This window comes from Pyrgilauda ruficollis, unplaced genomic scaffold, assembly GCF_017590135.1.
Source record: "Pyrgilauda ruficollis isolate IOZ18807 unplaced genomic scaffold, ASM1759013v1 scaffold128, whole genome shotgun sequence".
Taxonomy (NCBI): Eukaryota; Metazoa; Chordata; class Aves; order Passeriformes; family Passeridae; genus Pyrgilauda; species Pyrgilauda ruficollis.
Window position 1 is genome coordinate 1,273,209 of NW_024511210.1, and position 22,673 is coordinate 1,295,881.

At 36.6% G+C, this 22,673-nt stretch overlaps 1 protein-coding gene across 2 annotated transcripts; it reads left to right on the forward strand.

Annotated features, from left to right (window-relative positions):
• Positions 1 to 2,032: 2,032 nt before the first annotated feature.
• ANXA1 (annexin A1) lies at positions 2,033 to 18,209 on the forward strand. Of its 2 annotated transcripts, none has more exons than XM_041458428.1 (13): positions 2,033 to 2,127; positions 5,570 to 5,648; positions 7,845 to 7,938; positions 8,761 to 8,855; positions 9,573 to 9,686; positions 10,273 to 10,363; positions 11,337 to 11,416; positions 12,412 to 12,468; positions 13,655 to 13,748; positions 14,290 to 14,385; positions 15,390 to 15,448; positions 16,312 to 16,434; positions 17,827 to 18,209. In XM_041458428.1, the coding sequence occupies exons 2-13, from the start codon at positions 5,583 to 5,585 to the stop codon at positions 17,884 to 17,886; spliced, it is 1,029 nt and encodes a 342-aa protein (XP_041314362.1). In that variant the 5' UTR covers positions 2,033 to 2,127; positions 5,570 to 5,582; the 3' UTR covers positions 17,887 to 18,209. The 2 variants fall into 2 exon arrangements, with proteins under 2 accessions (XP_041314362.1, XP_041314363.1); XM_041458429.1 differs by having other exon boundaries at positions 2,075 to 2,127; positions 5,573 to 5,648.
• The last annotated feature ends 4,464 nt before the right edge of the window (positions 18,210 to 22,673 follow it).

Sequence of the window (22,673 nt, forward strand, 5' to 3'; positions counted from 1 at the left end):
GCAAATGCAAACAGCTTCTTCAATGACTAGCAGCAGAAGTCATTGTACCTTCTTGTGATATCACTCTGAAGGTGGAAACATGGAAAGACAATAGAATTAGATTTTTTTAAAAGCCCAAAACCCAAAATAACTAAATCAGAAGTTAAAAAATACTATGAAAAAAATGGGGTAGTAATCTGATTATGGAAAAAACATATTCGAAAAAAGAGTCAACATGTAGGAGTGTCTTACTACTCACTTCTAGCACGCTGATTCCTACCCTTAGTTGTGCTCATCAATAGACAGGGGAAACAGTCCCAGAAAAAGAGTAAAAACAGAGATTCTGACCAACACCTGAACCAAGTGAAATAAGACTGCTAGTGTCATTCTGATATGGAATTTGGGTGGACTAGTGTAATCTGTACATCACACATCATAATTAAATAAACAAATCAACATACACCTGACAGCTTACCCACTTTATCATTGTCAGCTGGTAAGCCCCTTCAATTATTCAGTTTACTGAAAACATCTAAAATACTTTTGTCAAATGACACATTAAATGTACAGAGGGAAAGGAAATAACTAAGCATAGGAGAAAATTGCTCTCAGAGAGTCAAGGGGGCTGGGGACTCCCTGGGGGCCAGCAGTGTTCCCATGGGGGTCAGCAGGCAGGGCTTGTCAGCCCCTCCTATCCCATCACCCCAGCCAGGAGCAAAGACCTGGGGTGGCACTGTAAGCAGCCCCAGCTGCAGGCATTTGGCAGCTCTCTGGGGTTGGGAATGGGACAGACCATCAGCCCATAGGCTGGGTCCCACTTTCACTCCCAGCCCTCTGTAAGGCAGCAGGGCAGTGACTCAAGTGGGGAATGAGGGCTGAGGCCATTGCTGAGGGCAGATCCTGGGGCTGGGGTGTCCTTAGCACTCCTGGAGGCTCTCTCTTAGGCTGCTGGAATGGGGACCTCCTTGAATGTGATGAGCAGATTACCCTGAGCAGCACACATTTGCGTGTACAGTGAAAGATGTAAGTTATGCCAGAATGTGCATGTGTGCTATTTTACATTTGAGAAATTTGTGAGGATTTCCTCTAATAATTACCATCAGTCTGTTCCTCTTCCTACTCTTATAATTAGTTGTTAAGACATGGGTTTCAAGGGCAGACTGCATTTCACGTATGTCCATGTGGGGCAGATCAGCCATACTGGGGCTCCTGTGCATTGCAGCCAGTCAGCAGAAGGAGGATGAAAGTCTGCTCGGAGCCCTATCTGCCCATTGCAAACACTTCTCGTTCAGCAGCAGGTATTTCTTCACTGGGCATCATGCTCCAGGCCAATCTGAGATGTTGGTGATGGTGTTGTGCTGTGCTGGCTTGGCAAGGAAGTGCTTGCAGAAAACCAATTCTAGCACTCTCACTTTGTACTTCAGAGTTTAATCTGATTGTTTCAATCTCTTTCTAATTATGTAGGTTACCTAATTATGTAGCCCTGTTATGTAGGGCTAATTATTGCCCTTATATTAAGTCTGCCTTTTTCCATGAGTTTCTTTCCAAAAAAAAAAAAAAAAAAAAGTTATTTACATTAAATACTAGGCATGTTTTATTCCTGGGTTATTTCTACCATGGACTCACATGCAAAAGCTGCAGAGCTGATAGCCACAGGATCTCAGTGAAGTGAGGATTCTGCCTTGAATCCTCACCCTGTCATCTCTCAAAGTTTCACTGAGCAAAAATATATCTTAATATATTCACTTTTGAAATTATATCAGACGTTAAAATGTGAAGAGAATTACTCAAATTTTCTTTTCTTAATATTTAATCATGCAATCCAAAAATATTTATGGCAATTTATTAAAACTGGGGATGTGGTCAGGGCAGGAGAGAAGAGCTACCATGGCTTGCTCATGTCTTTTCCCTTCTGCAATCTGCTCATGCTTTCGCCAGCACATAGTTTCGCAATGACTTTTTTTTTTTTCCTAATGTTTCTCGACTTTGGGTGGCACCCAGATACAGCTGCTGCAGATGATTACTAGGGCTGTGGAAACACTGGTTGCTGGGTGGAGTTTCCTGCACAGACTACAAAAGCTTTGAGAGCCCTCTGCTTCTTTGCTCCTAACTGTGCAGCCCTGCAAGGCAGTGTTTGTGAGGAGCAAGGTAGGATTTTGTTATTCATTATTGCTCTCTGTAGACCCAGCACTTTAGGAATTGCGTGCTGAATTTGTCAAGTGACCTGGTGTAAACTTTCTGTGGGTTGGACTTGCTGTCAGGGAAAAAGATGGGTGCTGGCAGGAGAAATTCTTTCCATTCTGTAACATTTTACACAATTATTGCTTTTATTTAATGCAATTAAATAAGGGGAATAAAAAATGGTTAAAACTTCAAAAGCAAACTTATTTGGAGTAAACCATTTCCTATGCTTTCTCTTTGCCCTTTTAATAGGCTTCTGTAGAAATCTGTAGATTTCTAGAGCTCCTAGGAAACTACTATGCTGTGTATGTAAACTTAAAAAATAGAAACAGCTGTTGATACTTCAACATCAGTTTGCTGCACTATGACTGTAGAGGAGTCATTGTTCATGAAAGTGATGAAAATCAAATTTCTTAGAAATCAAATTAGAAATAAAATTTTAGAAATCAAACCAATGTTTTAGAAACATAAAAGCAAAATCCTGCTTTTCTGACTAAGAACTTGGCAAAGCCACATAAAATCTGTATCATCCAGGGTTCTTCCTGCTAAATCTTTCCATAGAATTTTACAAGGATGAGGCTGTTTTTCTCTCTGGTGTTTCCATATTCAGCAGACTTACCACTGCAAGGTAAATTACTGTATTAGATCTTCTGCCTATTTTTCTGACTGGTTGACATGACTGTAGTTTACATGAAGATCCTGGTATTGAGCCTTTGAAAGTAACCAGGCATCTGACATGCTTAATGATATAATTAAATAAGTATAGATAAATGCTGTCATTTGACACAGACTGTAGTGTAAAAATCTAGTTGTATCTTTAAATATTTTTAATAAAGTGTTTTCTCAAAATCTTAAAAATTTTTGATTGGTCCTGTTGAAGGGTGCATCTTCAGGGGATTAAGAGCCAGACAGAGAGCAATAATGTGGTGATTTTTGTGAAACAACAGGGTTTTCAGTCTGGATGTGTTGTGATTTTTCAATCCCATTGCGATGTTGATCATTCCAACTGGGAATCAGTTACTTCCGTCCTTTTCATATTATATTAAAGTAGTATTTGGACTGAATGCATCCTTCTTGGATCTAGGTACTGTTTATATGATCTCTTTGCATTTTAGAGTGTCAGGACAAAGTATTGGGCAAGACCTTACCTCCATCGGGGGCTGGCTGTCTTCCTAGATTCCAGCCTTTTTTTTTTTTTCTTATCAGCTGTAGTTTCTTCCAAAGCAGAAGAAGAGTTTTATATTAAGTTGGTTTTTTACCTTGCAAAGCTAATTCAAGCAGACTAAGATTTTCAACTTCCCTCAAGAGCTGTTGACTACTTTGACTTATATTAAAATTGCATTATTTCTTTCCTAGATGGAAATAGACAGAACTGCATGCCAGTGTCTTTATTTCAAAAGAAAAAAAAATTAAAGGTTTTAAGGCACAGACTTTTTTCTTTTTTCTTACAGTACCATTTAAGCCAGAAAAAACATGAGGTTTTAGAGAATTAATAAACTAAATTTAGTGTAGTCTAGTAGCCTTCTGCTCCAGCCAGCCCCAAAGGCATGGAAACCTTTAGAGCTTGGTGTCATGGGTGGGTGTGGGAATATGTAGAAGGAAGGGATGTGCTCTCCCTGAAAGGAGTTACTTTATCAGGCAAAACACACCTCTTCTCGGATCTGCTGCTGGGAGACTGAATCTTGTTTCATAGCTTGGAGTGGCTCTCTGCTGTGTGAATCAGTCAGCGGACACAGCAGGACATGCCAGCGTTGATGACTCAGTGTACCCAGTATGGAGACTTTTAAGTGTTTCCATCCCACTGCATAAGGCCTTCATGTGTGCTGGTACAAAATGCAGCAGAATTTTGGGCACCATACTGCTTCATCTGGCCCTGCTAACTTCTGTCAGTAGAAGGGCACAGGAATCACTCTGACAACTTGAGAAAAGTGCAGGTTGCAGTTGTGATGTGAGCATGCATTTCTGATCCGGAATAAATAGCAGGTCATAAAAGTTGATCCTTCAATTCTGACTGAATATTCTGCTCATTGTTTACGCAGTGAAGACCTACTCTAAATAACATACAAATACAGATTTTAAATCAGTTTCAGCTTTTCTGGCAGCACTGTCAGAGCTAAATTCCTTCCAGAGGGAAGGAAATGAAGCAAGAGCTTTTCAGGGAAGAGGGAATATGGCTGGCTCTTACCTTGGAGAGAGCTACAGGCAGGCTCTGTGAGGTATTTGTCACTTTTTTGGCTTCTGAGTGCAGAAGCAAGCTTTACAGTGTTGTTGTGAGGGAAAGAAAGAGCTGGGCTGCAGCTACACTCCTTGGTCCTCAACTTGTGTTGAGTCAAGGCTGGTTTCTGCCCTTCCTACAGGATAGAGGGGATTTGTTAGCACCATAATTAACATATTTTTTTATAACTGCATATATGATCTGAACTCTAAGACTGCAAACAGAATTTTGTCTCTTAACACCAGTTAGAAAATCAGTCTTGTTTACTCAGCAACACTATCTGTAGTTATTGCTTACATGTATGCTTTAAAACCAGATCTTCCCTGGAACTTGATGAGGAAGAGTGCTTTTAAAAAAAATCTAGTTTGAATAACTTTATTTGATAAACCATTTATTTCTTCTTTCTATTTCCTCACTATTTCAGTTAACAAACAGAATATTCCCCATACCAACAAAAGAAGTTGTTATGAAGCAACCTATTCATTATTTTTGAGTACTTAATGTTACATCACCTCTTATTTTTTCCTTTTCTGCATAGTGACTTTTGGGAAAACTTTCTTTCTGAGTGGTAAAAAGCAAAACTTATTTTATTTCCTCTTCTTAAATTGGTAATGATTTTTTATTATTATGTAGAAATCGTAGAAAATGTGTAAGAAAAAGCAATTTAAAACAATATAGAACTGTCCAGATTTACTCATCTTCCTTAGAAAATGTCTAGTCAAAGAAATAAGATGAAGGTATATTATCAAGGGAATTTCTTTTTTCCTAACATAATGCACAAGAACTCCAACATCAGTAAATGATGAGACAAGACCCCTTGTTTACCAGTGAATTTCAGAATGATCAAACTAAATGGGCATAGGTGATGAATTAACTAATTGGTTTCTAGTAACTTCCCTTTGTCAGTAAGTGCTAATGCTAATGTAAGCAGATGGATAGTTCTTCTGCTGCTCTTATCTAAAACTTTTGAAAAGTAGCTAAGAGCGTAAGGGTGAGCAAGCAGCTGTGGAGCATTACATCACTCATGAAACATCAAAGTTACCTGCCTCTAATAGCACAGGCCAGTTACCATGTGGTAATTAACCACAACATGTCGTCGTGCTAGAGAAGTGGTTTTGAGGGTGGAAAATCTTGAGTTGCACTGGTGCTGAAAATGATAAAAATTTTTTTGTAATTTGATGCATTTCTTCCCAGAAGCTCTGTCAACATGGCTATGGTATCAGAATTTCTGAAGCAGGCATGGTTCATTGACAACCAGGAGCAGGAATGTATTGTAAGTATTATCAGCGTTTGAGGGCACCATGCTTATTTTCTTGTAGTCTTGTAAACAAGTAGTTTAAGGACTTCTAAACATCTTTCATATATGCAAATGGAAGGAAAACAGTGGCAAAACTCTAGCAGATTAGAACTGGAACCTAATTTTATTGCGATGTATAATCTAATGTAAACATATAACCTAGGAAGTTAGCTACAAGAAGAAAAATTGCTCTCACTCGCACCTATCAGTCTAGTTATCAATTCCTTGGCAGAGCTAGTTAGTGTGATTAAACTGTAACTCCCAGTGGCTAGTCACTGATTTCCCTTAGGTCGGCTTCTTTAATGTAGTAATCTGAAGCTGAGTTGTGTGAATGTGTATGAACATGTCCAGATAAAGTATGTGAAAAAAACAGGGATTCTTTGGCTGAGGTAGAAGAAGCCATGAGTTGGAACCCAGGAATGTAAAGGAGGAAGTAAAGTCACTAGTATTTATCCTAGCTTTCATATCATATGTCATGCTCGTGGTGGAACAAGCCACAGCATGTAATAAACCTCAGACGATGAGTACAGTTATACATTAGAAGGGAGAGATACGGTTGTGAGGAGTCAGGAGTTACTGTGCTAGGATGATATGGAGAATCTTTGTGATAATGAGGTGAAGATACTGAAATGAAAGCAAAGGTAAAGCAGTACCCTGTGAAATGACAGAAGTTCCCCAAAAAACTTACAATTTGAAAACAAAATTATATAGGGGAAATTTCAGTAAGCAAAAGTTTTCTGCTCTAGGCCCTTGTAGATCTTATAATTTTGACTCCACAACGTTTTGTGCACAAACCTTTGGCTCCACTATCCTATTCCCCTTCCATTCCCAGGGTCCTGAGACATTCTTGGCTATGGTGGTTACAGAGACTTTTACATTGCTGGCAGATAAGTTTGGCATGGAAACCAGCATACAAAGGTCAGCCTGCAAGATTGAGAAACAGGCAGTGAGACAGTCCCACTCCTTTGTTGACTTGAAAAGTATGCTAGCAACTTAAGATGCAGAGATTTAAGTATCTCTGTGCTAGAGGTTTAAGTATGCAGTCTGTCAGCTCTCTTACAACTCCTCGTGAGACAATTGTGTAGGGAGATAAACATTTAATTATCAGATGCTAGAAGTGTACAAAATTCAATACAAACTGTTGTATGTAAAATATGTATTCATAAAACCTTGAACTTTCTTTTGGGATATTTTATTTTAATGGCAAAGGATTAAAAAAATTGAAATGCTAATTTTTGAAACAAGAGAGACTATTGGGGATTCTGAATCATCTAGCTAAACTAATGGTGTCTTGTAATAAGAAATGTCACCACATATCACAACAATGGGAATGTTCTACAAATCTTTCATCCAAGAATCTTGGAGCATTTTATAATTCTGTAATAGACTAGAATCAATTATTCAGTGCTGTTGAGTTGAGTGCTGTATGAGTTGTTTAGTGCTGTTAGTCCTATCTGTACCTTGATGTGTCATGTTGCTGACATAGGACAAGCCAAATGATCTGTTGTACAGTTCCCAGAGATCTTCAGACATTGACTAGGAAGTGCCCATCTAGGAGTAGATTCACCAAAATCAGCTAGTGGATAATGCTTTGCAAAGACCGTGGCTTATGTCCAAAGTTTCAAAGAAGCTGGGTGAGAGGTCTCTGCTTCCTTGTAGGGTTAGGCTTGAACACTTCCCCAAGATCTTGCTTGTAAGAAATATTTGAAAGCTTACATATTAATCAACTGAGGGCACCCATAATGTGATAACAGGGTCAGTTTGCATAAGATGATGAAACCAGCACTTTACTGGAAGTGCCTGAAGAATTTAATTGTGGGTTTAAAGCCTTTAAAATTTGAGCATAATTTCCTAATTATGACAGTTAATTATTTTCCTATGCAATCCTGCTTACACTAAGAAATAGGTGTTCAGGTACCTAAACCAATTTATGAAGTACTTTTTTGTTTAATATGAGAGCTGTGAAAGGAATAGATACAATGCATATCCATTATTGAATCTGTTCAATTACCTGTAGCTACAAAACTGTATGTTCAGTGATGATAAAAGGCAATCCCAAATGCACAGTTTATTTGGGCATTCAAAACTGCTCCTGTACAAAAGTATTCTTTGGTGAGAGCAATTTTTTTCTTGTTTCTGTTTTAAATTTTATTTTTTATTTTCCCTCTGCAGAAGAGCTCAAAAGGTATCCGTGGAGTACAGTCATACCCAAATTTTGATCCATCAGCTGATGTTGCTGCTTTGGACAGAGCTATTACTGTAAAAGGTAAAAGGAGTAAATATGTAACTTACTGCATTAGGACTCTTCCTTAGAAAAGTTTGAGAATAGCCCTGAATAATATATGGGAGAGAGGCAGTGGCAAGTGGGAGAGGTGCCTCTACTTTTAAAAGCTTGGCAATACATTCAATTATGCCACTTGGTGAAGAAGCTCAACTCTTGATAGCCTGATGTATTACAGTTTCAGACCTTAATGCTATATTAAAGTTCTTGAATATGTTGAAGGAATGGTTGAAAAAATGTAATTTCTAGGGAAGGAAATAATATTGCAACATACCATACTAATACTTTTTGACTTGATTTCCATATCATTCCTGCAAGAGGCAGTGATTATGCTGATAATATATATTGTATGCTTCTGTTACATATCTCTCTTTTAATGAAAATCACATTTGGCACTTTGCACTTCCAAAGGTTTTCCAGTTTGACTTACCAAGATTAAAGGAGAATAAACCTCTCCACATTACATTTAGTTATTTCTATTTTTTTTTTTTTTTTTTTTGTGGGTTTCTGCTTGTTTGGGGTTTTTCAAGATTTTTTCAGTTTTTCAGTTTAGTGGAAGATCTACACTCAGAACACTGTCAGACTTTTTGTATGAAATTTGTGTGTCCTAGATGGGTCTATTTATTTGGTTTCTTAGCTACATAACTAGTCTTGTGAGTTTGTAGACAATAATAGCTTTTCCTTTGGTTAAATTTGAGTTTATCAAGAAATCAAAATATGGAATAAAGCAGCATAATTAAAGAAAATTAACTGGCTTAATGACGTATATCTTTTGAATATATTGGAATTTGGTTTGTTTATTCATAGGTGTGGATGAAGCCACAATCATTGACATCTTGACTAAGAGAACAAATGCTCAGCGACAGCAGATCAAAGCTGCCTATCAACAGGCTAAAGGAAAGGTAAAGTATATTCAAACCAAGCTTAATTTTCACTCAGAATATCAAAGTTTCTCCTGGCTCAAATAGTATAGATGAGAAAAGATAGAATACTGGGTACAATAGGAGAGTTGTAGGACCATAACACTCTTCCCCAAGTCTACCAATGCTGCTATAGGGAGGGGCTTCTAGTGATTTTAGAACATTTTTGGATAGGCAGCAGAATAAACCAGATTTTAATTTTTTTTAATTCACGCCACTCAAATTTTGGTCAAATTAGAATATAGCCTTTATCTTCTGAACTGTGGTTTTGTTTAGGGTGATATTACATATGTTCACTTCAAACTTCATGCAATAAACGATAAATTCAAATGTTACACAAATAAGCAACTCAGTCATAATTGTAAGAGTAATATGACATTACCTTCTCTTGAAGAACGAGCAGCCTATTTTAAGTCTTCTTCTGATGCTGTAAATGTTTCAATGTAGCTGAACTGCAATGTGTGAAAACACTCCAGAATACTTACTGAAAAACCCTGCCTGACACTTTAATTAATGTAAAGTGTCAAATGTGACAAATCTGAAACTTGAAGTAGGGCTTCATAATTCTTTCTATTAGATATAGGAGTGATGTACACTTAGATTGATCAGAGGTCAGACTAATTTTTGGACTGCAGCTGAACAGCAACTACACTTCCACCATTTATTAACTTGATGTGTTTCTTATTCTTCCTGAAACAGAGTCTAGAAGAGGCTTTGAAAAAAGCTCTGAAAAGCCATCTAGAAGATATTGTTGTGGCTTTGCTGAAAACTCCAGCTCAATTTGATGCTGAAGAATTAAGAGCCTCTATGAAGGTAAGGCAGAATCTTCAGAGAAAAAATTTCCTAAAGAACATCTGTACTTACCAAGGCCTGTAAATAACACTGGACATAGATTTCAATGCTTGTGTACTATCATCTTTATTTTAACTTTGTTTTGTTAAATAAATTTTTATTGGCAACTCAGTTTATGAGAACAAGACCCACTAATTCCTGCTGAATTTCAGAGTTGGAGGAGATTCTTTTGAGAGAATGAACTCTTTCTTGCCCACTGAAAACTGGTTGTTAATGAAAGCCATAGCACATACATTAATATTTACATAGGAGAAAGAAAAAAGGGAAGGAGGTGTTTTTTCTTCATAGATTTTACATTCTTATCTTTTATGTGCACTGTTTGATCCTTTTAGCACTTCTTTTTGGCACCAGTGTATTGAATGTGATAAAGACTGAATTCCAAAGGAGCTGAAATTACATAATAGGGAAGCACAACATTTAAAATTTTTATTTCTCATTCCACGTGGTGTCTTCAAAGCCAAGCCAATGATTTTCATCTGATTTCTGTTATGAATTTTAAGTTTGTTCTATTGAATTACATCTCTAAAATTTCAATCGCTTCTATCAGGGGCTTGGAACTGATGAAGATACCTTAATTGAGATTCTGGCTTCAAGAACCAACCAAGAGATCAGAGAAGCCAGCAGATACTACAAGGAAGGTAATTCAGAGCAAGAAAGAAGTACTGAGAAGCAAAAAAGAAGTTATACCATTGTATAACCCTGTAGAGACACATTAGATTCACAACCTCTCTTAGTATGAGGAGCTGAGAACAAAATAGGAGGCGAATGAAGCTTCACAAAAATTTGACAGGGCTGCTGTGAGGGAGATCATGGTCACCTTTGCTGATCTATGTTGATTCCAATAGTGAAGGAAAAGATACATCACCACTGCTGGGATTGTGGATGTCTCATGGAGTGAGTCACACATTGAGAAGTTTTCTTGGATGCATGCAAAGACAAGCTACTTTCCTTCCCCTGTAACTAAAACTTGGCTGACATTTTAAGAAAAAGCATGGGCTTGAAAAAACCCCAGTCTTACTGAGTTAGCAACACAGATGTGTTAGCAGTAGGAGCAACCAGTGAACTGCAAGGGGAAGTTGCTTGAAGAAATTACTACAGTGTAATGTGGTGTCTCCCTTATATGTCAAGTTTACTGTATTGTCTAATTCAATCCTGTTTTCTGAGATGATGAGGTAACTTTACCAAGACATTTCTTCTTAGATGCCTATATTAAAAGCTTGATTTTTTTTGGGAGAGTTTTGTGTTTGAGTTCAATACTGATAAGAACAGCCAGAAATAAGAATGAAAAAGAAAAAGGCTCAAAACAAGGTTTGTGTATTTTACAAGCAGAAACCCAAGACAATGCTACCCACAAGACCTTAGAGAAGGACATTTTTCAGCACATTTTAGGTTTAATCTCCAATTTCAAGCACGTCTCAGAATTTAAAGGATATGTTGCAAATAAACTCCTTTACTTGAATCCAAATGAAAAGAAAACCATATTTCTAGTGGGCATTTTTAAGTGGGAAATTAAGAAAATACTGGAAAAGATCATAGAGTGGTTTGATGGGTCCTTTAAAGATTATGTAGTCAACTTAGTTGATAACTTCAAAACAAGCTATTTGATTGCAGTGCTGAAGAGAGATCTGACACAAGACATCATCTCTGACACATCTGGAGACTTTCAAAAGGCTTTGGTTGCTCTAGCCAAGGTATGCTATGCTTAAGCATTTTGAGTGACAATATATGTAATCAAAAATCAATGTTCTCAAGACTACTTTAGAGAGAAATGCAATAAATAAAAATTTATGCAATATTTATTTCTTTGCATTGCCTTTTAAAACTGTCAAATCATAGACCATTAGAAACTGTTCTTAAACAAAATATAATGAGATTTTATCTAAAACACCTTTTAAAAACTTTATTGTAAAACAATATTTCTTTTTAATCAGCTATGCTTTTAAGATTTTTTTGTGCTGTCTTTAAGCACTAGAAAAAGTAACAGGCATAATGTCATGTCAATTGACTAGAAAAAGAATAAATGTTTAAAATTAGAGAAATAAACTCTTTTTCTTTTCTGCTAATGAATGTTTCTAGTAGTTAGATAATGGGACAAGGGCAGGGAGTTAACAAGTGGACAAAGTGTTTCATAAATTTGCATTGAAAAATGGATAAGTTCAAACAGTGGACCTTCCCAATTAAAATACCCTTTAAAAATTAATAAATACTTGATTTTTGAGTGTACATATATATATATGTGTATATGTGTATATATATGTGTATTTGAGTGTATATATATATGTGTACATATATTGTACTTCCATACAGTGGAAGATTTTTTGATACATCCATGTGCATGGTTTAGACTTCCAGTTATAAATTTCAAATGAACTTGAAAGGAGCCTTTTGAGTGATCATGAGGGAGCAGGTCACAGGTTTGAAGCCTGTAGTTTCATGTCAAGAAACAAATACTTCCTGTGGATTTTTAGGTAGGAATTAAGAAATAAGTCACTGATGGCTGTAGAAGTATGTTCTCTGATTACAAATAGAACAGTTTTATTCACAAGGTGATTCACATAACTGCTCCTATTTCCAGTTATGTATTGGGTTATGTGTGGGAGTGGTGCTGCAGAGCTCCCAAATGTTGAGCTTTAGTGAACTGAATGATTGTGAGTACAAGTGAAATTTTATTTATTTCTTTGTGTAGGCTGACCGATGCGAAAACCCTCATGTGAATGATGAACTTGCTGACAACGATGCCAGGGTAAGATCACAATTGCCATTTTGCAGAACTACTTCTTCTGACTTGAGCTTCCTCTGTTTGTCTGAATCCTGTGCATTGCCTAACTAACAGAGATTTCAATGTCATTCAGCAATCATTTCTGAGGAGATAGTATTTTACAAAGTTCATGAAAATTAATTATATGAAGGAAATTAGATCTTCACCCCAATACCTAGCTTCAGAAACATTTCTGCAGAGCCTCGTCTAGTTCATGAAAATCATGAAGACCATTTGAAGTACAAGTCAACAAGGGGAGGAATCAGACCCAGTCTTGCTTCTGTTTATAAAAGAGTTCTTGAATTAAGGAACAAGGATGTGCTCATCTATATTCAGAATCAGCTGACCATTGTGAACTCTGCAGTATGTTAGATATTGGTATTGCTTTTTAGTGACAAACCTTTCAAGATTATTGATAAACCTTGCCATCATTTTCTCAATAATTCTAAAGTAAGCATCTGATCTTTTTATTTCTTCCAGCATTAGTGGGATTATCTTTGCTAAATCTTGACAAAACTTAGCCGTCCTTGCTGAGTTTTCACCAACAAAATGTTACATTACAGTTACAACTTAAGTTTAGATGACTTCAAATTGATTATTTTAAAAAACTCAGCAAAGAAAAGGCCATTGAGAAATACTGCTTTAATTTCTGTTACATAAGGAGTTTAGTTCTGTCATCAGATCTGGATGACAAAGTTCAAAAGTTCAGTACTATTTATTTTTATGCAGAGTGTTAAATCTTCATGCTGTATGAAGATCTTTTATTATTACTCTTAGAGAGGTTTAAGGAGGTGTGGAAAATGGAGGAGACTGATTTGGTTTTTACTTTCCTGGAAATAAAAGTCACTCCTGGAAAGATGAGGAAGTACTTAGTACATAGGTTTCTCCTGCGTATTGCACCAGTTAGTTGCAGAAATAATTTAGTCAGTCTTACGAAATCCTACCAGTCCTGAGGCTTTCATGCAGACCGCTATCATGACAAATAAAAAATAAATTCATTCAAGAATGTAGTGTACCCAGGAAAGCTAGATGATGATGGTAAAATGTCTGAAAATATGTTTTCTAGCTGCATAGTGTTCTCTAGGTACTATTAAGACATAAGTGAAGTATGATTTAACAGAGCTGGAGTTAGTCTGAGGTAGAGTTTTGTGTGTCCTTCTTTTCTTTACAGGCCTTGTATGAAGCAGGAGAGAAAAAGAAAGGAACAGATACTGGTGTGTTTGTAACTATTCTTACTACAAGAAGCTACCCCCATCTTCGAAGGGGTAAGTTGAACAAAGCTTCATGCTTCTCTGGGATGATTTTTGAACATCTGGTCATGAATTCAGAGAAGATACAGATCATCAAGACACTGCTCTAATTGGAAGCATGCCTGCTGACTAAGGGTGTGGGTGGCAGCCTAGCTGTTCTTTCAGTAGTAGAGATGAGCAATATCATTTAGGCTACTAACAAAACGGAAGTCTCAGCTGGGTTGTGATCACAATGCCAAGCAATGAGAGCTCCCCAAAGTGGTCTTGCTACTTAGCCAGTTTGCCCTAGACAGGGGGCTATCACAATGTCGCAGGCTCTGTGGTCATCACTTGGCCACCTCTACTCCAACCACTGGGAAGTGAACTCTTCCATCCTACCAAAGGCCCATTCCGTATGCTGACTCCGTCTGCAGTAACTGACGTGCAGTAACACTGCTCTTTATGCTATCTGAAGAAAGTGAGAAAGATGACCCACAAATAGTTCTCTGCTGCAGCAGTGAGGACAGAATAGGGCAGAGAGAGTGCAGGGAGAATACTGTTCTCTCCCATTGTTTAGTCTTTCAGAAGTACACCAAATACAGCAAGCATGACATGAACAAGGTACTGGATTTGGAGCTGAAAGGTGATATTGAGAATTGCCTCACTGCCCTTGGTAAGTGCTTCTGCACATTGAAACCTACTGTATGTTCTGACTAACTTAACCTTTTATTTCTTGCTTTATTTCTTTCATAATTGCTCTGATCAGAAACTGTTCTGTACTTACCCTGCTTCACTGAGAAGCTTGCTAAATAAAACCTTGGGAAGTCTAATCTAGTTGTGGTGATTTAACTGACATGCCTAAAATCAGTTGAAGTTGATGAATGAGTAGAAATACCTCTCCTAATATTTGGAAAAGTCTTTTAAGGGGAACAGATGAGTTGTCAACATAGGAAGACCTTTATAAGAAGCCAATATGCAAAAAAAAGCTGTCAAAACAGGTATAGTTTGTATCAAAAATCTAATTGTTTTAAACCCATCTTCAAACAAAGCCACTCTTCTCTAAGTTTCATGTTGCAAGAATACTTACAATATCGGTTATTAAAAACATAAAAAATCCTTCAGTGATTTTGTTCAAGAAAATCTTCATATTAAGTTAGTGACTGTTGTTCATGAACAGTAAGGTAAGGAAGGGACTCACTCTTACCAGTGGATCAGAGGTGTAATTGGAAACCAGGCACTCATCTTGTTCTTAGCTTTTATATCACAGTCAAACACATTTTGGATAAAAGAATCATTTTCATCAGATTACTCTTAATATCAAAATTGAACTATAACTTGGTTTACAGAATATCAGATTATAACCTCCAGCTCTGCTATAGAAGGCATACATGTTTTTACATTTTTCTTCTTGGGAATTACAATACCTTCATTAATTTTAGGGCAGTAAACTAGGGAGAAATATGTTGTTTTTATGGTAATTATTCTCCCCTGACTGAATTGCTTTCTGAACTAATAGAGGAAAGTTTCTTCTTGTCCTCCTACATTATGAAGAAAGGTAACAAAGAAGTACATAAATAGGGTATGTGGGTAGGAAAATTGAAAGGGTTTTGAAAGTGCTTTATTATACTTTTATTACATGTATAGCAGAAGTGACCTTGTCTCATTGCTTCATTACAGTAAAGTGTGCCACAAGCAAGCCAGCTTTCTTTGCAGAAAAACTCCATTTGGCGATGAAGGTAATCTAAATAAAGATCTCCTCTTTGTAAACATGAGGTGCTTTATAAGCCGAAAAATAAAGTTAGCTAGAGGTCTCTAGGCCCTTTGTGTGCTAGAAGAAGACTGCAGAGGGAAATTCAGAGTATTTCACTTCTTTTACTCCTTCCTTTGAAACCTGAGACTTTCTGTTTGCTGTAATATTCTCAGGAGGGCATCTGTCCATCTGCACATATCTTTGACTGTTACAGGGACAGGAAGCAGACTGGAACCCTTCTTATGAAACAACAATTGTAGTAAAAAGTCAAAAGGAGAGCAATTATAGATCTTAGCAGGAACCTTGTGGAAGGCTAATTTATAATGAGATATCCATGATCCTTCTGGCAGGTTTGGAACCCATGTTAGTGATGCAGCTGGTGATCATGAAACAGTATAGTATGCAGAGATTGTCATAACTCCTGTGACTTAGTTAGGAGCAGTATGGGAAAAATTGAGTGAAACATTATGAAAATGCAGATCACTGCACTATTAAAAGAGTAATTTCAAAAGGCAGTAAAGTCTCGGCTGTCCCTAATGTCAAGAAAGCACAGTGAAGGAGATGTCTGCTTTTAGGAAACAGCTAAAATAAATGTTTAAAAATATTTAAAAAACCCTAAAAACAACAGGGTGGAGGTAGCCTATCAGAAGTGTTTTGTGCTCATAGGGCAGATATGTGACCTCCCTGTTACAAGACAGACTAAAGGAAAAGGAAAGGGGTATGTTCATCTATGAAGAAGTCTGATGGATTAACATACAGAACTTGATCAAAGATATTTCAGTGACAAAAGTAGCATAATTCTTTTCCCCCTCCTTTTTCTCCCCCTTTCTTCTTTTTTTCTTTTAACAGGGTGCTGGGACCCGGCACAAAGACCTCATGAGAATCATGGTTTCGCGCCATGAAGTGGACATGAATGAGATCAAAGGCTATTACAAGAGTCTGTACGGCATCTCCCTCCGCCAAGCCATTATGGTAGGTTTTCTCCCACATGACACATGAAACACAAATCAACCAGATGATTTTTGACATACAGTAAAGATCAGTTAAATTTCCTGCTCCTCATTCACCAGTTCATCTTGCACAGCTCATTGTAGCTGGGTACCTTACATTTCCAATGGCCTACAGGCTGGGAGAACTAATTCCTTTCCAGGTCAAAGTTGTTGTTGAAAGAGCTATAGAAATAGTAGTTATACGTGTCTCAGGATATCACCTTACAGTCAAATCCAAGAGCTGAAAGGAGAGTACAATATCCCCAGATTCTTGTACTTAAGCAGTACTTTGGCAGGAGAGTGGAGAGGATTGCCATGACAACTGTAAAGGAGGTATTTGACGCAACTGGATATTGGCTTTTAACATTTGGGGTACTCCAGCAAGTGAGTTTTTAATTTTATTAACATGTATTTGGCCTGTTTTCCCTATGACCTAAGTAAATGAGTTAAAAATATTTTGTTAAAAGGGACTGACCACCCAATGTTCTTTCCAGAAAATTCAAGTGGTGAGGAGATCGAAGAAAGCTAAACTGGCAAAGCATCTTTGTGGAGAGTAATAGGCATAACAAAAAAAAAAAAAAAAAAAGTCTTGATTGGAATAGAAACATACTCCCTACATGTATGAAAATGCCTTTTAGGTTTTTATTGATGTTTTCTACTTTTCCAGTCAGGTCACTTTTAATCTTCCCTTAAGCGTGTGTGTTACCTGTAATTTGGTGTGTAATTACACCACCTCATCATGCTCCAAATGGTGATTGCATCCAAATGTCTTGACGCATAGCTTGGCTACACTAAACAATTAATATACCTCTGAAAACTAGATTAAAATTAGAGAAAACAAGAAGTGCATGTAATAATTACACTGCGTACTTAATGCATATTATCCATTTTTACCAAGCTGAATAAGCAATCCCATGGTAAGCAGAGTATCACTGTGCTGTTAGCCTTTATTTGAGGTGTTCCTAGACACAATGTGTATACACAGTGTTTTAATGTTAATGAGCGTTAGACACCACTGATCAAGAAAGACAGTTTCACTTTATTTAGAGTAAAATCTTAAGCTCCTGGGTAGATAAAGCTCTTCTGTGCTTCTCTTCTTCACTTAAGCCACTAGACCTCACAACATTTTTACTAGCCTTGTCTACCTGTGCTGCACTCTGGAAATGCATGCATTTATTTCTAGATCATACGGATAACTTCAGTGATGGTGCTTGGTTCCAGCTCAGTCTGTGGCTAACTTGTGATTTATCAAGGGATTAATTTGTATAGATGGAGCACTGATATTTGATCAATGTATATTGAATGTTAATTAAAATTTATTTTACTTGAGAACATTATTCTAACAATTTTCGGGTTTTTATGCTTAAATTTACAGGATGAACTCAAAGGGGATTATGAAACCATCATGGTGGCTTTATGTGGAAGTGATAACTAAGTTTCATGTTCCTGAAATGCACTCAAGCCCAGTTGCTGAAAATCTTTATATTTGCATGTCTATGTAAAAAACACAGGCTTTACACACAGAGATTTCTGTGGAATGGCACTTAGTGCATACATATTATGTTAAAAACCTGTAACGCAGAATGTTTTTTTCAATATCCTTGCTCTGAACAGCTTCATTATTTCTGGTTGCCATTATTTATCCTAAATGAAAGAATGCCCCCGAGTTTCTATTCATGTGATTAATTATGAAAATGGTAAAGTTTTCATCTATGCTAAGCAAATAAACTTTTAAAAATAAAATTCAGCCGCTTTGTATATCCTTTGTTGCTATTTTGCATTTAATTTCAAGTTGTGTAAGTGCATTGTATGTGAGGGGGCAAATCAGTAAACACCTTAATCAAAAAGAATGTAGTAATTTCAAGTATAGCTCTGATCTACATAAGATTTCTTTTTTGCAGAGTGCAACAGGGTTTCAACAGAAACATGTCCTTTGTGAAAGTCCAGCCTCACTGTTCAACTTCAAAATGGGAATGAGGGAGCGCATTGACTTTTCATTTAGAATAAAGGAGAAGATAAAGTTAAACATGTTAGTAGTATGAGAACAGGTGTTACCTGATTACAGGGGCATTGCCAGATCATGCAACAGAGGAAGTGTTTACTCTGCTTAGCTGCATTCGAAGCACTTCTAATTTTAAGGCTTTTCACTATTTTTTAAAGTAGTGTATGTATGCATCTTAGTCAGAGGTAGTCGCATTTTGATTGTATTGTATTTTTGTCTACTTCTAAAATGCAAATGCTGATTGTTTTGAAGAGGACGGGTTGGCTTGTGTAGTGGTGCATCAAGGAGAAGTCACAGCTTTACTGCAAGCCAGGTAAATCCCCCTATGCGTTCACTTTTGTCTGAGAGGCACAAGTTTATGTACAGTTAGGGAACTACTTCCTTAAACGTTTCAAAAACCAGAAGTTTTTTAGAAAATTCTGTTCATATGGCTATTTCACAATTGTTTTGTATGTTGTGGTCTATTTATTGCCATGGAAATTTGCAGCCCTTTATTATAGTCTGGAAACTTTCATACTGCAAAAAACGGGACTGAGGTTAATGCTTGTGAAACAGAGCACCATCTATTTCACTGCCAGAAGGCCCCATGATAGTCTGAGTAGAAGTGAGAGATGTTTCTAAACAAAAAAAAAAAAAAAAAAAAAAAAAAAAAAAAAAAAAGATTTTTTAGGTATGCTGACATAAATGGAAAGGTAATTTCCTTGCTTTAAGAAGGACAGTCCATGTCTTAAAGAGCTATGCTGCACTGTAAAGGGTAGAGACAGAGAATTAAATGGACCAGCAAAAATAATCTTCATTTTCAATGCAAATTAATAACAGCATCAGCAGTGAAATGTAAGTAAAAGTCTACATATGGTAGCTCTAGTCAGATTGTTATTAAAATAAAATGGGTTACCACAGAAGACTAGTAATCAAAGGTGGGTTTGATTTTTTTGTTCCTATCTTTTTGCATCAAAGGAGAAAATGTCACATAAAATCACTGCAAATGAGTTTTAATAAGTCCATAAGGACTTCATTCAGTAGCATGCTTCTCTCTGTGCTGGGCTTCAAGCATGGGAATGTATACCATTGTACCAAGGAAGTATATTTGAAGTTTTTCTCCTGCTGTTTTCCCAACCAATATTAGATACTAAGAACCAGTATAAGGAAAAATAAGAAAGGCAAAATAAAAAGGACATTTTTCTAAACTTACCTCAGAATCAAAAAGTCAACCGTGGCAATGTTGTATTGTAAAGAGCTTCTTAGTGCTTATTCAGAATGTCCAGAGGAAGGATTGCTGGGGCACAGTGCTGGAATTTTGCCCCTATTTTAGTGAAACGTGATTTGTGAATTTTATAATCCCTCTTCTGAGACAGGGCAGGTATTTCATAACAAGCTACAAAAATAAGCCATTGACCAGGTGTGAACATGGAATAGAAGCAATGTAGACTGTTATGTTTCAAAAACAGTAAGATATGATTTTATTGGAAAGTCATGTATTAGAATTTGAGTTGCATTCAGATGCGTGAGGAATGGTGATCCACTGGATGGGGAATGGCCGACTGGGTGATGGAGGCGAAGTGAGTGATGAAATCAAGAGGAAGTGTCGGGGGAATGTCAGTAATTACAGTAAAGGCCATAGTGAAATTCATGAGAAGGGTTTCCTTGCTTTGTTGTAAATTGGTAGGAGGGGTGGAGACAAAAGGGTCACAAGAAAGGCAACAAGAAGACTGAAATATGATTTTTTAAATCATTGTACACTTGTAGTCTATCAGCAGAAAACTACTGTGAGGGTACAGCTTCAACACAAACGTGTAAATTAAAGAGTCACCCTGCACATTCACCAGGAGAAGTTTTCTTAAGGGCCGGTGACATTGAAATAATTTAGAAGTATATTGGAAAACCATTCCTTCAAATAGTACTAATTATTTCACAACTGTTTAATAAAAAACTCTGGAAATGCTACATTTGTCATATTTAATTTATTACTTTATGATTAGCCATGTGCTGTATGCATTGGACAGATTATTCAGGTTCTCTTTCATTGTGAATGCTTAACTGACCATTTTTGGCTTTGCCCTCAAAAAAAAAAAAAACAAATAATGAATTTACGGGAGTCTAGAAAAATATTACGAGTTTCCAAATGGCATTTCCAAAAAATTTGACCTCTGGTGCCACCTTGTGACTGTCGAGAATAAGGACAAAGGATAGTATTTCAAGAGAAATTCAGTCTCAAACTGCGGAAGGTCATATACTGACACTGTTTCTGAACTGTCATAATAAAGAGAGATAAAGTAGTTCAGCATATCATGGAAAACAGGGGGTTTTCTATTTCTCCCCTGCTCCAGTGTCCGTTTTTTCGTACTGGTTTCAAGAAGAACAAGTAGAAAAAAAAAAAACTAGCAAGTGTATTCTCAAGGTGAGGGGCAAAGAGAAGTTTCTCAAATCACTGACACAGACAGTTGTAGAATATGAAAAAAACCACCAAACCTAACACATCACCAGACCTCTCTAAAACCGTAGCAAATGTATATGGGTGTTTACAACAAACCTTGAACTTGAAAGACTCATCCATCTTACTCAGCAGCCTTGGGCAAAGAAAGGGGAGCTTCTAGTAGACACCACTAGAGAAGGTGCTATGGCAAGATGGTACAGCTAAGCAGCCCTGTGTGTTTATCTAGCGTAAAGATAAAATTACATCAATTTGTTTCAGGAAATTAAGCTGGTTTTCCATCTTCATTCTAGAGGTGGCCTGTGCCCAATTCTATCAATTGCTATGTGCTTTTATTGTATGAACATTTGCTTCAAATCGTTGGAATAATGTAGACAAAACGATACTTTCAAATCTGGGCTTCAGTTTTAATGTCTTGCTTTCCAACCTGTTCAAGTGCCTTCTTCATTCAGTGGAACCAAATATAGAAAAAGCTAAACACACTGCTTCTAAGGAGTTCAGATTTACAAAAGTGGTGGGCAAGGTGCCCATTACTATATTTATTTTCTATACTATTCTTCACAAACCAATGAATCATAATATTTCTAGCATTGTCTGAATAAAGAAAGGGAGAACTTAGTTCTTGTATGTTCCTTGATTATGCTATTCTGAATTTTACATTAAATTGTTCACTGTGATACCAGCAGAGGTTTTCTGAGCAGTTGCAGGTGGTAAGTATTGCATAACATACATTTGTGACTGGCAATAATAACTTAACTTGGCAATTAAACTTATTCTACCTCTTTCAAACTCTGCTTAGTCCTTCCCTCTTACCTGCATTAAGTGGTTGTAGGTCATTATAAAAAAATTACCAGATGATTTTGCAAGATTGTTGATGAATGTAATTTAATGTATGAAGAAAAATTTTTAATTTCTTATTGCTCCATTTTATCCATTTTAAATTTCAACACTTTCTCCTTTTCCACAACCACCTCTTGCCATATTCTAACCAATAAATACTAGAACTTGGCTGCTAAACAACTAACAAAGGTCTTAGAAGTTTCTTGAGAGGTTATGGCAGGCTTCAAGAAGTCCAGTTGAATTGTAAAGGTTCTTCTGCTATTTCTACCATTTTACAGCGAAGCTCTTCACTCTTTGTGGAGTCATTAATTATGGGGATGATTAGGAGTTTTTAAACATATTTCTTTTCACTGAACATTTCAGTTAGTGTGAGTTTATTGGCAAATTGAATGCTTTGGATTTCTGAATTGGTAATATTACTTCCAAATACTTGCTTATTTCAAGTAATAACTGGATATGAATAAATACCATACCTTTCTAATTATTTCTGCTAACACTGGTTTTTCAAAAAGAGCTGAAGGTTTGTGTGTGGACTTTAATTTTTTTTCATAATGTGAAATTACCATTATGTGGAATTTTTTGAAATATAGGAAGTTTGCCTCTAATTGATTGAGGCAAATGCTTTTGGAGTATCTGAAAAACAGGATACTTGATATTATGGAAACTTGAAGATTTTGTTAGTCTATGGTTCATCTACCACGTTGTCAAGAAACAATGTGATAATTAAATATTTTTATCATGCTCTGATATGAACCTGTAGCAAGTTACCTGAACTTGTTTAATTCCACTCCACAACATTTAAATCTTAAGATTTGGAGTTTATATTATCTACATGCATATTTCACCTACTATTAAGGAAAATACACAAATATAGTATGTGAAACTCTTACAAATATACAACTGAAAACTTCCAAAGAACTTCCAGTCTCCATAGATTTATTAGCACAAA

What these genes read in the sequence shown, in the direction of transcription:
- ANXA1 (XM_041458428.1), top strand. Translation starts at nt 5,583, where the DNA reads ATGGCTATGGTATCAGAATTTCTGAAGCAGGCATGGTTCATTGACAAC. An exon ending in CAGCAGATACTACAAGGAAG is followed by an intron (nt 10,364 to 11,336) that starts GTAATTCAGAGC and finishes ATTTGATTGCAG; the next exon opens with TGCTGAAGAGAGATCTGACA. An exon ending in GAATTGCCTCACTGCCCTTG is followed by an intron (nt 14,386 to 15,389) that starts GTAAGTGCTTCT and finishes GCTTCATTACAG; the next exon opens with TAAAGTGTGCCACAAGCAAG.